The 15,001-nt window shown below is 36.6% G+C and overlaps 2 protein-coding genes across 2 annotated transcripts; both read right to left on the minus strand.

The window, feature by feature from the left end:
- Nucleotides 1-5,852: 5,852 nt before the first annotated feature.
- Nucleotides 5,853-6,794, minus strand: LOC101698479 (olfactory receptor 1J4). Its single transcript, XM_004849624.2, has one exon. The coding sequence runs from the start codon at nucleotides 6,792-6,794 to the stop codon at nucleotides 5,853-5,855; it is 942 nt and encodes a 313-aa protein (XP_004849681.2).
- Nucleotides 6,795-13,092: 6,298 nt separating this feature from the next.
- LOC106007499 (olfactory receptor 1J2) lies at nucleotides 13,093-14,034 on the minus strand. The gene has a single exon (XM_004849426.3). The coding sequence runs from the start codon at nucleotides 14,032-14,034 to the stop codon at nucleotides 13,093-13,095; it is 942 nt and encodes a 313-aa protein (XP_004849483.3).
- Nucleotides 14,035-15,001: the final 967 nt, after the last annotated feature.

Below are 15,001 nucleotides of genomic sequence, written 5' to 3' on the forward strand. Positions count from 1 at the left end.
GACTTGCAACCAGAAATCTGCCTGAATCTCACGGGTCTGGGACTAGCTTTCTGAGACTCATTGACTTATAACTGCACACTGCTGCCCACATTGTCTATTGTGACAACAGAGACACACCATGAAGGAGGCCCTTTATTTTTTAAATGTGACAGATTAATAACTACCACAAATTGTCATTCTCTAAGAGGTATTTGATGCTATGGTGTTGCTGATTGTGTGACTTGGGCTAAGGTGTCGTGATTGATCTAAACAGTTTTCCTTCCTGGTATAATGAAAATGAGATAGCCTCAGAGTCATTAGAGACTCAAAATCTAAAGACCAGCTGTATCTGGAAGACACCTCTGAGAAGCAATCATTCCACAAGAGTTTTAAATACACCAACAAAGATACTTACAATAAACAACCTCAAAATATCAACCCAAACTAAACCAAGGACAGCACCAAAAACAAAAATGAGAAGGCATTTAAGCAAGTCACAAACCCAGACTTCCACCCCACAAAAAGCAATTTCTGGGGGAAATGAGGTGGAAAAGTCTGATAATCAACCACCTGGACACCCTGAACTGATAGCACAGGAAGTAACAAAACAGATGAATGAGGCTCTAGAAAAATTCAAAGCAGAAATAATTTCCCGGATAACTACAGAGATGGCTAGCAGAGTGAAAGACATGATTAGAGGCTCTAGAACAGAAACTGATAAAAAAAAAATAGATGAGCTCAGAAACATGCTGGAAGCCAAGAATGCCCAGCATAAGAAAGAAATGGAAACCATGATTGCTCAACATAAGAAAGAAATGAAATCCATGAAACAGATTCAAACAGATATTCAGGAGATTAAAAACTGCATTGAAATCATGCAGAGCAGATTAAGAGAATCTGAAGATAGACTATCAGATATAGAAGACAGGATTGCAGTGAAGGACCATGAAAACAGAGATTTCTTAAAAATAGTAAGAGACCATGAGAAATCAATTCAAGAGTTGCCAGATGATGCAAAGAAGAATAACATAAGACTGATAGGAGTCCATGAAAAAACAGGAGAAAGCACAACTGACATAAAAAGATGTTCACAGAAGTAACAGTAGAAAACTTCCCAGACAGAGGTGGAGAATTGGACATACAGATAAGTGAGGCTTATAGAATTCCACCCAGCCATGATCAAAAAATATCTACACCTAGACATATAATAGTCAAGATCCTAGAAACCCAACAGAAGAACAGAATTGTACAGGCAGTTAGAGAAAAGAAGCAAACCACATACAAAGAAATCACAGCAGACTTCTCAACACAAACCCTCAAATCAAGGAGAGCCTGGAATGAAGTATTTCAAGCATTAAAAGAAAATAACTTCCAACCTAGACTGTTGTATCCTGCAAAATTATGTTTCAAAATCGATGGGGAAATTAGATACTTCCATGACAAAGAACACCTGAGAAATTTCATGAACACCAAACCAGCACTCCAAACAATTCTAAGCAATATCCTAGAAAAAGGCAACAAAGGTCACAACTACCTGAGGCCCAATAGAGGGAAGCCACCAGACAAGGTAAGAAACTAAAGGGAAAGGGGAAAAAAGAAATAAGAGCCAACAACAGTAAAACATCATGACAAGGATGAGTCAATATCTATCCATTATAAGTATCAATGTTAATGGCCTCAATTCACCAATCAAAAGAAATAGACTCACAGAATGGATTAAGAAGCAAAATCCAGCAATTTGTTGTATACAAGAAACACACCTAACTCAAAAAGAAATTCATAGACTGAAAGTAAAAGGATGGAAAACGGCTCTCCATGGGACAGGAACCCAGAAAAAAGCAGGGGTAGCAATCTTATTTGCAGACAAAGTAGACTTCAAATAAAAAATAATTAAGAGAGACAAAGATGGTCATTACATTCTTGTGAAGGGAGCAATCTAAGAGGAAGAGATGACAATCCTAAATATATATGCACCAAATATGAATGCCCCCAGTGATACAAAACAAATATTAATGGTCATGAAAAACCAAATAAACACTAACACAATTGTAGTGGGGAACCTCAATACCCCACTATCACAAAGAGACAGATCATCTAGACAAAAAATTAACAACGAAATTCAAGAACTGAACCAAGCTATTGAACAAATGGACTTAATAGATATTTACAGAGTGTTCCACCCTACAAAATCAGAATACACATTCTTTTCAGCTGCACATGGGTCATTCTCCAAAATAGATCACATGCTAGCTCACAGGACATGTCTACGTCATTGTAAAAGAATTGAAATTACCCCCTGTATATTATCAGACCTTAGTGCAATAAAATTGGAGATCAATAAAATGAGAAACTGCAAAACTCCCACAAACACCTGGAAATTGAATAACACCCTCCTGAACAACCAATGGGTCACAGAGGAAATTAAGAAATTAGACAGTTTCTACAAGTAAATGATGATGCCAGTACAACATATAGGAATCTATGGCACACAATGAAAGCAGTTCTATGTGGGAAATTCATGGCAGTGAATGCCCATATTAGGAAGACAGAGAGAACTCAGATAAATAAACTAATGCAGAACCTCAAACTCCTAGAAAAAGAAGAGAATAACAAACCCAAAGTCTGCATAAGAGAGGAAATTATAAAGATCAGAGCAGAAATCAATGCAATGGAGACTAAGAGAACAATACAAAAAATTAATCAAAGAGTTGGTTTTTTGAAAGAATAAATAAAATCGATAAACCTTTGGCCAACCTTACCAAAAAAAGGAAAGAAAAGACTCAAATCCATGCAATTAAGAATGAAAAGGGGGAAGTCACAACAGAACCAACAGAAATACAGAGTGTCATCAATACATCCTTTGAGAACCTGTACTCTAATAAAATGGAAAACACAGAAGAAATGGACTGATTCCTAGATACATATGAATTGCCAACGTTAAATGAAGAAGATATAGAAATTTTAAACACCCCAATTACAATGAGTGAAATTGAAAATGCAATAAAAAATTTACCAACAAAGAAAAGCCCAGGTCCTGATGGCTTCACTGCTGAATTCTACAGACATTTAAAGAAGAGCTAACACCATTACTCTTTAAACTCATCAAGGAAATTTAAAGGGAAGCAAGGCTTCCAAACTAATTCCTGGAAGCAAGTGTGACTTTGATTCCAAAACCAAGGAAAGACCCAACCCAAAAAGAGAACTACAGGCCAATCTCCCTAATGAACATAGATGCAAAAATCCTCAACAAGATACTGGCAAACAGAATACAGAGTGTCATCAAGAAGATCATACACCCTGACCAAGTCGGATTTATCCCAGGGATGCATTCGTAAATCAATAAATGTAATACACTATATTAACAGAGTCAAGGACAAAAACCACATGATCATCTCAATAGATGCAGAAAAGGCATTCGACAAAATCCAACACCCATTCATGATAAAAACGCTACAGAGAATTGGAATAGGAGGTCTTTATCTCAACCTGATTAAGCCTATCTATGAAAAACCAACAGCCAACATCATACTAAATGGTCAAAAACTTAAAACTTTCACACTAAAATCAAGAACAAGATGAGGATGCCCACTATCACCACTGTTGTTCAATATTGTTCTGGAAACATTAGCCACAGCAATTAGACAAGAAAAAGAAATAAAAGGAATAAAGATAGGAAGGGAAGAAGTGAAACTGTCATTATTTGCTGATGATATGATACTTTACATAGAAGACCCAAAAAACTCTACCAAAGACTTCTAGACTTAATTAACAGATTCAGTAGAGTAGCTGAATTTAAGTTCAACACTCAAAAAACAATAGCCTTCTCACACAAATAGCAGACTTATTGAGAGAAAACTTAGGGAAATAATTCCTTTTACTATAGCATCCAAAAAAATGAAAAATCTAGGAGTCAATCTAAGAAAGGAAGCAAAAGACTCCTACACTGAAAACTACAGCACCCTGAAAAAGGATACCAAGGAGGATATAAGAAAATGGAAAGACATCCCTTGTTCCTGGGTAGGAAGAATCAATATAGTGAAAATGGCCATACTTCCAAAACTGCTATATAGATTTAATGCAATGCTGATTGAAATTCCAACAATATACTTCACAGAGCTAGAGAAAACAATCCAAAAATTCATTTGGATCCAGAAGAGACCTAGAATATCAAAAGCAATTCTAGGCAACAGAGACATGGCTGGGGGTATCACAATACCCAACTTGAACTATACTACAAAGCTACTGTGATTAAAAACAGCATGGTACTGGCAAAGAAACAGACTCAAGGATCAGTGGAATAGATTAGAAGATGCAGAAACAACTTCAGACATACTCAGGCACCTCATCTTTGACAAAGGAGCCAACCACCCTCATTGGAGGAAAGATAGCCTATTTAATAAATGGTGTTGGAAAAACTGGATTTCAATGCCAAAGATTAAAACTAAACCCATATCCATCACCATGCACTAAACTAAGATCAAAGTGGATTAAAGATCTAAATATTAAGACAGAAACACTAAACTTGCTGGAAGATAAGTTAGGTAGCACTCTTGAAGATATTGGCGTAGGAAAAGACTTTATGAACAAAACCTCAGTAGCACAGGAACTAGCAGAATCAACAACTGGGATTTCATCTTATTAAAAAGCTTCTGCTCTGCAAGAGAAACCACCAACAGAGCTAACAGACAACCTACAATGTGGGAAAAAATTTTTAGCAGCTGTAACTCAGACAAAGGGCTACTATCTAAAATATATAAAGAACTGAAAAAAACAGACCCCTCAAATTCAAAGACCCAATTCAAAAATGGGCATCTGAAATGAACAGACATTTTTCAGACAAAGAAGTAAAAGCAGCAAATAAACATATGAAAAAATGTTCAACATCACTCGTCATTGAAGAGATGCAGATGAAAACAACACTGAGATTCCACCTCACCCCAGAAAGGGTGGCTGCTATCAAGAGATCAATCAGCAACAAATGCTGGTGGGGGTGTGGAGAGAAAGGAACCCTTCTCCATTGTTGGTGGGAGTGCAGACTGGTGCAACCACTATGGAAATCAGTGTGGGGATACCTCAAAGAACTAGGGCTTGAGGTCCTATTTGACCCAGTTATTCCCCTGCTGGTATTTTCCCCGAAGAATTAAAAGAATCGTACCACAGAGATATATGTGGACCCATGTTTATAGCAGCACAGTTTGTAATAGCCAAAGCTTGGAAACAACCCAAGTGCCCATCACCTAGAAACTGGATAAAGAAGATGTGTTTTTTTTTTTTTTTATAAAATGGAGTACTACTCAGCCATAAAGAATTTGAAACTAGAGTCATTTATAGCTAAATGGATGCATATTGAGGCCATACTCTTAAGTGAAATAAATAAGACTCACATGTGTAAATACCGAATAGTTTCACTAGTGTGAGAAACTGAGGGTGTAAATAAGGACTAAAAGGATTTATAACTAATAATTGATACTTTGAAATAGGAAAAGGTCCAAAGAGGTAGGGGTGGTGGGAGAGATGGGGAAAGGAAAGAATGGAAAGGAAAAATTATGAGAAAAGAAAAAAAATGGAAATGAAGTATGTAAATAGGGAAGGGCGGAGGGGTGAAGGGTGCATGGGTAATTGGGAAAAAATAAGAATCAAGATACATCCTGTACAGGTACAAGTACCCAATGATAAATGTAAATGTATTGTATACCTAAGTTGTACCAATAAAGGAATTTAAGCAAAAAAAAGAAAGATAATAACCATAATAGAATCCAATTCAAGTCATCAAATATTTACTGAGCACTTAGTCCATGCTGGGCCCAAGGTTAGAGTTCTAGAGTTTGAAGAGAGGTGAAAAAAATATGTTTTTTTAAAGAGAAGAGAAAATGTCATTGAGGTGAGATTTTTGCTTTGTTGAAGAATTTCTCCAGGGCTCCCTTCATGTCTCTGTTCCTTAAGCTGTAAATGAAGGGGTTCAGCAACGGAGTGACCACTGTGTACATCATAGAAGCAACTATGTCATTGTCCTTGGAGGTGCTAGATGAGGGGAAAAAATAAAGTCCTATAATTGTTCCATAATATAGAGACACCACAGAGAGGTGGGATCCACAAGTGGACAAGGCTTTGCACATCCCTTTGGTAGATGGAACTTTCAAAATGGTGGCCCCAATGCGGCCATAAGAGATCAAGATGCATAAGAGCGGTAGAGTAATAACTGCCACTCCCACTGTGAAAATGACCCACTCGTTGATGGAGGTGTCTGAGCATGAGAGCTTGAGTAGGGCAGCGAGGTCACAGAAGAAATGGGGGATGGTGTTGTCAGCACAAAAAGACAGCCGAGCCAGAAGAAGGGTGTGAGACAGGGCGCTAGCACAGGACAAGATCCAGCAAAAAGCTACTAGTAAAATGCACCGCTCCTCTCTCATGATGGTGGTGTAATGGAGGGGGTGACAGATGGCCACATATCGATCATATGCCATTGCTGTGAGAAGGAAATTGTCCAGGTCAGTGAAAAATATGAAAAAATACATCTGTGTTATACACCCTGCATAAGGGATGGATTGATCCTGGGTTTGCATACTCTTCAGCATCTTTGGGACAGTGACAGATGAAAAGGAGACATCAGTGAAAGCCAAGTGGCTGAGGAAGAAGTACATGGGGGTGTGGAGGTGGGAGTCCAGTCTGATGAGCAGGATGATGAGCAGGTTCCCCAGTACCGTGGTCAGGTACATGACCAGGAAAAGGGTGAAGAATATTGCCTGCTCATCTGGCCGGATGGGGAGCCCCAGGAGGAGGAACTTGGGCGCGCTGCTCTGGTTCTCCTTTCTCATGGTCCTCTTCTCTCTGAGGAGAATGGAAGGGCATTGAAGAAAGCAGAAACAAACTATTGTGATCCATAACAGACATATTAAAATGAGATCCTTTTTACCAGTGAATACTGTATTAGAGTGTCTGTCTGCATTACAGTATTTTTACGAGAAGTCATTTAAAACTAGGCGGTATATAAAATGAGAGAATTTTCTCATAGAGAAGAGAGTTTGATCTGGATCTATTGAAGTTTTTCACTATCTAGGAGACAGGCAACCTGGATCAAATTATAATTTGTAGCTGCACCTGTGAACCTCCAAGTGTTTTAGAAGAGGGATATTAAGTTAAAATCTTTCCAATTTCTATTCTGTTTCTTTACTTTAAAAATCATTAACAAGTAAAGGATAGGTCAGACATTTCAATATTTCAATAACATACACCTAAAGAAAACTGGATCAGAAATAAATACCCCAAATTTCCCTTATATATCCAGTTGATGAGAAAAGAAACATATTCATTGATTACAATATAACTGGTATAAAATGTGGAAATATTATTGGCAGTTATATGTTTATTGCCAGTAATCATGTTTACCAAGATCTTCTAAATCATTTTCCAATTTTGTTATGATTCAATAAACTCCCATGATACCATGAAAATCCACAGTAGAAAGTGTTTTTATCAAGAGAGGCCATGAGAGGGGCCCTGATATTCTCTTCCCTTTTTTTTTAGCTTCCTCATTTGGCATCCTGGCATCTGTTTTCCTTTTTTTTGTTGTCATTGTTGTTGTTTTTTGAGACAAGGTCTTGCCATGTAGTCCAGTCCAGCCCTGAATTCATTATGTAGCCCAGGCTGACCTCAAACTCATGGTGATCCTTCTGCCTCAGCCTTCCAAGTGCTAGGATTACAAGCATGCTCAGCCATGCCCACCTTATCCTGGCATCTTGAACTACAGTACTTGTTAAACATTCCTGTAATATCCCAGGATCTGTTAATCACCCCAGACATATCCAGGGTCTCCTGGTCAACAATATAAAGTATCTTAAAAATCTATCTGTGACTTTCCCCAATATCCACCATCTACCCATTAAAATATTTTACCTTGAAAGAAAAGTAAGAAAAAGAGTCAATGATCTATGTCTTAATAAAATAAAAATCCTCATTAAATAAAAAATTAATACTGCCTACTGCAGGTTCCTATATAGAGTAAATTAATACAAGATATTATGATTCCATGACAGCTGTTCTTAATTGGAGAAAAATTTAGAAAGTTTTATACAGGGTAATGGTAGACTTAAAATTTTTTGCTTATAGGTAAATGGATGCAACTTTAGAACATAATGTTAAGTAAAATAAGTTAGATACAAAAGCTCAAATATTATATGGTTTCTCTTATATTAGAAACAAAATATATATAAATACACAAATAAAGAGCAAAATAGAAGAGAGGTAGAGAGTAGAGAGAAGTTCAAATACTTCCCCAAACTACATAGTTTGTTATTTCAAATATATTTTAATATATATATTAATTGTTTCATTCATAGTACTAGTTTATCTTAGATCATTAAAAAGAGGGTTTTGTGTTAACTGTTTCTTTTTTTTGTAAGAATCTTTTTGGTTTATGTTTTGTGCTTTGAGTAAGTGCTTTGAAGATAATTATGCACAATATATTAACTATTGTTACTATTTTACTATTTTATTATAAATTTTTGCTTATTTTTTTAATAAAATAAAAAACTTTTTTGCTTCTTTAATATGGGTAATTTGAGCATACTCCTATTTCTTATGGGTAAACATTTCTCTTCCAAATTTCCTGAAAAGCAACAAACATAAGAGATGTGAGCATTCTCAATTTAAGAATGCCTAGCTCACATTTCCAATCTGTCCCTACTCACTCAAACATTTTGGGTCTCGTTGGTGCCGTGATAAGGGTAGAGCTCCATGTGTAAGGGAAGTGTGCTATTTAATAGCAGTGCAATTAGAATTAATGTCAAATCCTGGTAACGTCCTTTGTATTTGCAAGTTATGGGCAAGCAACCCAGTCCAAGTCTCTCAGTTTTTTCATCTCTTAACTGGTGATAAGACTATGAGACTATTCATGAGAATGTTCCAAATATTAATAAGATAATATTTATAAAAAAACTATAGATAATTTGCACCAATCAATGTTGATTTCCTTCCCTCTACTTCACAAAACCCTTTTATTTCACCTTCCTGACTGCCTATTCCTTTCAATACGCCGACACTGAACAGAATTCAGGTGCTGCAAAGCTACCTCATCATCACATCGTGACCAGATGCAGGCAAAGGCCATAGACAGCAACAATAGTGTTGGGGACATGGGCAGAATCCAACCACATCCTGTCTAGTAGAGAACCATAGCTACTCAGATGTCCTGGAGTTCAAGATTTTTCCCTCTCTTTCTCCTCTTTTTCTGGCTTCCCTCATGCTACAATAAGAAGACTCCCTCTGTAAGTTGTAAACTTACTTGGTTGATGGAATTTGGGATAATAACAAAATTCCCTCTGTTCAATTTGGCCATATCTCCTTTTTTCTACCTCATAAGCTCTATGTAAAGACCATATAAAGATTCATTCCACCACATCCAGCCTTCTCCTAAATAACACCTCAACCACTTCCAGCTAGTAACTGATGTTTTCTCGACAGTGAGATGATGTGCCTTAGAAGACAAAGGACACATTTTGGAGTCAAACAAAAAGAATTCAAATCACCTTTCTTCCATTTGCCAGTTGTATGTCTTTGGCAGAAAAAATACACCACTTGTAGCCTCAGCTTTTCCTATGCAAGATTTGGATAATAGTTCCTGAATTTTACTGTCAGAATTTAAGTGAGATAATACATATAAAATAACTAGCTCATAGGATGTATCCTATATGAGGTAACATAATTTCCATTAAAAATAAAGTACAAAGGTCTCTGGGGAAGAAACTTGGGGTCTTATCTTCAATGACACCCAGGAAAGAATAATTATGTTGAGATATTAAAAATCCTCCCTTCTAGTGATTTTGAAGTATACAACATATTGTGGTAGTAGATCTTTCCTAGGAGTAAGTTTCCATGCCTTCAATGAAGGTTTGCAGCTACACTTGGAACTGATAGGAAGCCTTCAAGTAGATTCTAATAAGAACTTGAAATATGAATGTTGCACTAAGAAAATAATCAAAGCTTTCTAGTTACAATTGTCCTTCAAACATAGCTTCCAGGTTGAAATAGCAGTGCTGTTTAAAAGAGAGGGAATGATCAGTGACTTTGGAAAAATTAGAGAGGACTTGTGAACACGCCATATAGCAAACAAGCATACATTCTGATTCCTAAAATGTGAATGATGAGATAGGATGCCCAACCTGGATTTGGAGACTTGCCTGCTAATTTACATAGCTATCTGGCTCTGTTCCTCATCTCCTTAAGGCTGGGAGTTAAAGGCATGAGGATCACTGGCCAGTGGTGATTGCTATATTCCTGTCTTTAGAAATTATTTCAGTAAGAGCATAATTGTGTGCATGTACACACATGTACGGATGGACACACACACACACACACACACACACACACACACACCTGCTATTGAGGAAGGATACTTAATCCTGCTCTGAACTTTATTCTCAGGTTATCCAGTTCCCAGGAATATGTACTTGTTTCTCAGCTTCTCTCTAGGAGACCTCGTGACTGGATTTATCATACTACTTCTGTGGTCTTAACCCATTTACCGAGGAAACTCATTCATGAGCTGGAAACTCACGAGCTGGGCTTTATTCTTCTCAATTCACCAGCTTCAAAAGTGGAGATATGAAACTCCATTCCATTCTCCAGGGAGAAGACCCAATGGGACAGGATACCAGGTTCTCAGTTAAAGACATGCATTAAACGTGTATTAATTTCTCAGTTTTTCTCTTATTACCTCCAGGATGGATGCCCTTGGGTAGGGGTCCCTAAACTTTGCTGTTCAGAAGAATCCCCTGGGGAGCTTGTTTGGAAGCAGATCCTAGCTCTACCTCCAGAGCTGCTCATTCATGAGATCTGGGGCCAAGCAACTCTCATATAAATTTTTCTAAGGGCAGACTTTGAGCAAACACTGGCCTTAGGAACAGTGTCAGGATGCATACCATAAGAATGTGAGCCCCAAGGAAGGTGGGCAAAGATGTCCCCTGCCAGACTCAGTTTTCTCCTGGTACGCTCATAGTTTCAGATGTACAGAGAGGCTTTTATCCTAAATGGAAATATATTTTTGGTTTGCCGTTTATAAAATTAATTCCTCTTCATGACGGGAATCCCGATAATATTGAAATGAAAACAAAGAAAGTCAAAATATCGCATTTTCCCACTATTTAAAAATATTTTTATTAATACAGATATGCATTTAGACTTAAAGTACAGTTAAAATATTTGTTTTAGTTAACACCTTTTTGATTAACACAGATCGCCCATGAAATTTTATTAAAGAGTATATGAGATCTTGAAATCATCTCTTAATTGTCTCATTAAGGCTACTTCAATCTTTCTAAAAACATAAAAGTATCAGTTTTAATGGGTTGCTTTGTATTGGATTCTCCATACCTGTGGTGTTTATTCAAAAAGAGAAAAATTCAATTATGAAAATAGATGAATGAGAGAAGTCTGATTTGAAATCTGTGGAAAGAGAAGACAGCCCTGCTAGATTGTTTTCAATCATCCATAGCTCAAAAATTGTATTATAAAATTAGATGAGGAATGTTGTTATTATTGCATTCTACACATATATTAAATATCAAACCTCAAACTTTCAAAATGTTTTGATTTCCAGCATCACATCTTGGACTTGTGAGTGTAGCTCAGTGGTAGAGCATGTGCTTAGCATGTGCAAGGCTTGGGATTCAATCCACTTCATAGCACCAAAAAAGATCCTCTTTGCACCTCAAATGAACTCTATGACATGGTAACATAACAATTATTTTTATATTTATGTATAAAATTGGGTGAACATATTGTATTTTTCATAAGGCAGATGCAAAAATTAAGGAGATACAAAGAGAGAAAATGTTATACAACTGATAAAAATATCGATAGAATTTAATACAAATGCTATTTTATGGGCTGTGTTGATAAAACAAGGCAAGTTCAGTGAGGTCTTTTACAAATGAATGGTCGAAAATGGGTTAATATCCTGACAAGAATTCAAGAGCACCTTCGTGGAAATGCAGTTTTTCTGAAATTATCTAGATAATTAATGTACATTTTATTGTGTTACGCATAATTGTTAGTTCAGACATTTGGATCTGTTTTTAGAGTTATTTTAGCACCTGTGAACATATCCCAATGCTTCAAGGAAAAGCAGAGTATTGATTGACATTAGTCAAGTTTTGAGTCACAGTGAAGTTCCTCAGAGCCTAGTGGAAGGCCAAGGATGTAGCTCAGTGGTGCTATGTAAAATACGCTATGTAATATTTGATATGTCTATCTTCTATATGGAATAGAAAAGAAAATCTGGTATTTCAGGGAAGAATATTATACTTATTATTGAAATACTATCTTGAAAAAAGCTTAGAAAAAGAAATTTACTGAGACCAGAATTAATCTGAAATTATCAATACAAATCACTGATTTCTCTAATATTAAAAGAACTTATGTTGTCTCATGTGTTATTCTATCTGCTACTAGAATTCATGTAAGGTGTTACAAATGTGCTTCCCACAATTTTGAATTTTAAAGTATTTAGCTTTAAATCCTATCCACGAACTATATGTTTGAAGAAGTAAGTAATAAAATTTAGTATTTTCTGATCAAAAGCTATTTTTTTTTTTAAAAAAAGGTCAATTTAAAAATACAACAGTAATTACTAGGCCAGGAAGGGGAAGGTAAAGAAAAATTAAAGAGAATTTGGAAAATAGATACTCAAAGCACAGTCAAATGTGAGGAATTAATTATAGTGTTCTGTAGCAGTAGTGTGATTATAGTTCACAGTAGCAATATGTTTTATGAAGAACTAGAAGAGATGATCTAGAATGTTCCAAAGACATGAGAGAGATGGATATGCTAATTATTCTAATTTGATCAATACATTGTATATATGTAGAATATCACACTGTACTACAATTTTTGTTAATTAAAAATAAAAAAATTAAAAATCTATGTATGAATGAGAGAATTGATAATAAGGTAGCGAAATTCTGTTTGACAAATATCTACCAGGAAGATCTAACACACCATCATTTATTTTGGAGATATAGAGGTTTTGAAACGTATTCAAATGGAAAATTGAATACATGAGATTAACCAAAATAAAATTCTGATTTAAACAAGAATACAGTGACTTTGCTGCTATTGTTACTGTGAGAAAAAAGTTGCTCTACTGAAGAGTTTTCCAAGGGCCTCTTTCATATCCCTGTTCCTAAGACTGTAGATAAAGGGGTTCAACATGGGTGTGACCACTGTGTACATGATAGCTACGATGATGTCCTTGTTGATGGAGTTACTTAATGTTGGGAAAAGGTACTGCCCAAATATTGCCCCATAGTACAGAGAAACCACAGAGAGATGGGAGCCACATGTGGACAATGCTTTGCAGACCCCCTTGGTTGAAGGGACCCTGAGGAGAGTGGACCCAATGTAGCCATAAGATACCAGAATACATATAAATGGCAGAGTAATCACCACCACTCCTACTGTAAACATGATCAACTCATTGAGAAAGATGTCTGAGCAGGAAAGCTTGAGCAGGGCAGCAAGGTCACAAAAGAAGTGGGGAATGGTGTTAGCAGCACAAAAGGACAGCCGGGTTAGGCATAGGGTGTGAGAGAGGGAGCTAGCACAGGACAGGATCCAGGATATAGCCACTAATAAGATGCAGAGTTCTTCCTTCATGATGGTGGTGTAGTGGAGAGGGCGGCATATGGCAACATATCGGTCATATGCCATTGATGTAATAAGGAAGCTATCTAAGTCAGTAAAAAATATGAAAAAATACATCTGGGAAATGCAGCCTGCAAAAGGAATGGACTTCAGATTAGTCTGTATGTCCATCAACATCTTTGGGACAGTGACAGATGAGAAAGTGACGTCAATGAATGCCAAGTGGCTGAGGAAGAAGTACATGGGGGTGTGGAGGTGGGAGTCCAGCTTGATAAGTAGGATGATGAGCAGGTTCCCCAGCACCGTGGTCAGGTACATGGCCAAGAACAGAGTGAAGAACACAGCCTGCTGGTCTGGCTGGAAGTGAAGCCCCAGGAGGAGGAACTTGGACACATTGCTCTGGTTCTCAGGCCTCATACTGCTCTTCTTGCTGATGAGAATGAGAAGGGTTGAGAATATTAGGGATGGAAATAATTTTTATGAATCATATTTTAAAAGGTCAAATGTCCTATTTCAAGAAAATGGAAAATTTAACCTGTTTTTCATATTTTTCTTATATGTTGGTATGTAAGAGAACTAGAAAACTATTGATGGCAACTGTCAATGGAAGCCAGAACTTTCGGGTTTGCCAACAAAATAGAATTATTGCACCAAGTAGAATTGCTGTGACATTGAGGACTAGACCTTGGGAAAATGTGTTTCAGCTAAATTATTGCCCCAAGAAGTCCCTATGGTGAGTATTCCAAATCTTCCATAGCAACCAGTAGAGGATTTGACTTCAACATCCATTGTTAAAGTTCAGATGAGAGATAACTTTTTCAAATAAAAAGATGCAAAGTATAGTATTTTTCTCCCAAACAGTCACAACTATGCACATATTTTTTGTTTCAATTGAACAGTAGGACCCTAAAAATTCTGGATTGTATCAATGCATTCTCTTTATTGCAGTGAGAGATTTTTTTACAACCTATGATCTGTCCTGCTTAAAAAATTTTAAAGGATTCTGACTGATTTTAAGAATGTAACAACCCTAATATGATTTAAAGATCACTAAGCCTTTGTTTCTCTACATTTCCAATCTATTTCCTCTACCACCTCCATTCTTACCCTTGCTGACTTTTCTGTTCCAACCTCCCTAAAAGACACATTTTCATTTGATGTCATTTAGACTCCTTCCTTCATCAGTGATAGGTTTCCTGTGGTCTTCTCATGTTGAGAAAGAAAAAACAAGACTGTTTCCTAGAAAATATTTTATTATTTATACTTTATTGTCTATTGTTAACATAGAACAGGTTTAGTGAGAATTAAATATACTAAATTATATCCAGTGTTTCAAAGTATGTGTTTTTCTAAGTCTTTCCTAATCGAGCTCTCCTTTCCTCCT

The sequence above is a fragment of the Heterocephalus glaber genome, unplaced genomic scaffold (assembly GCF_053883595.1).
Source record: "Heterocephalus glaber isolate CG9 unplaced genomic scaffold, H.glaber_assembly_v1.0 deba00001479, whole genome shotgun sequence".
NCBI classification, from domain to species: Eukaryota; Metazoa; Chordata; class Mammalia; order Rodentia; family Bathyergidae; genus Heterocephalus; species Heterocephalus glaber.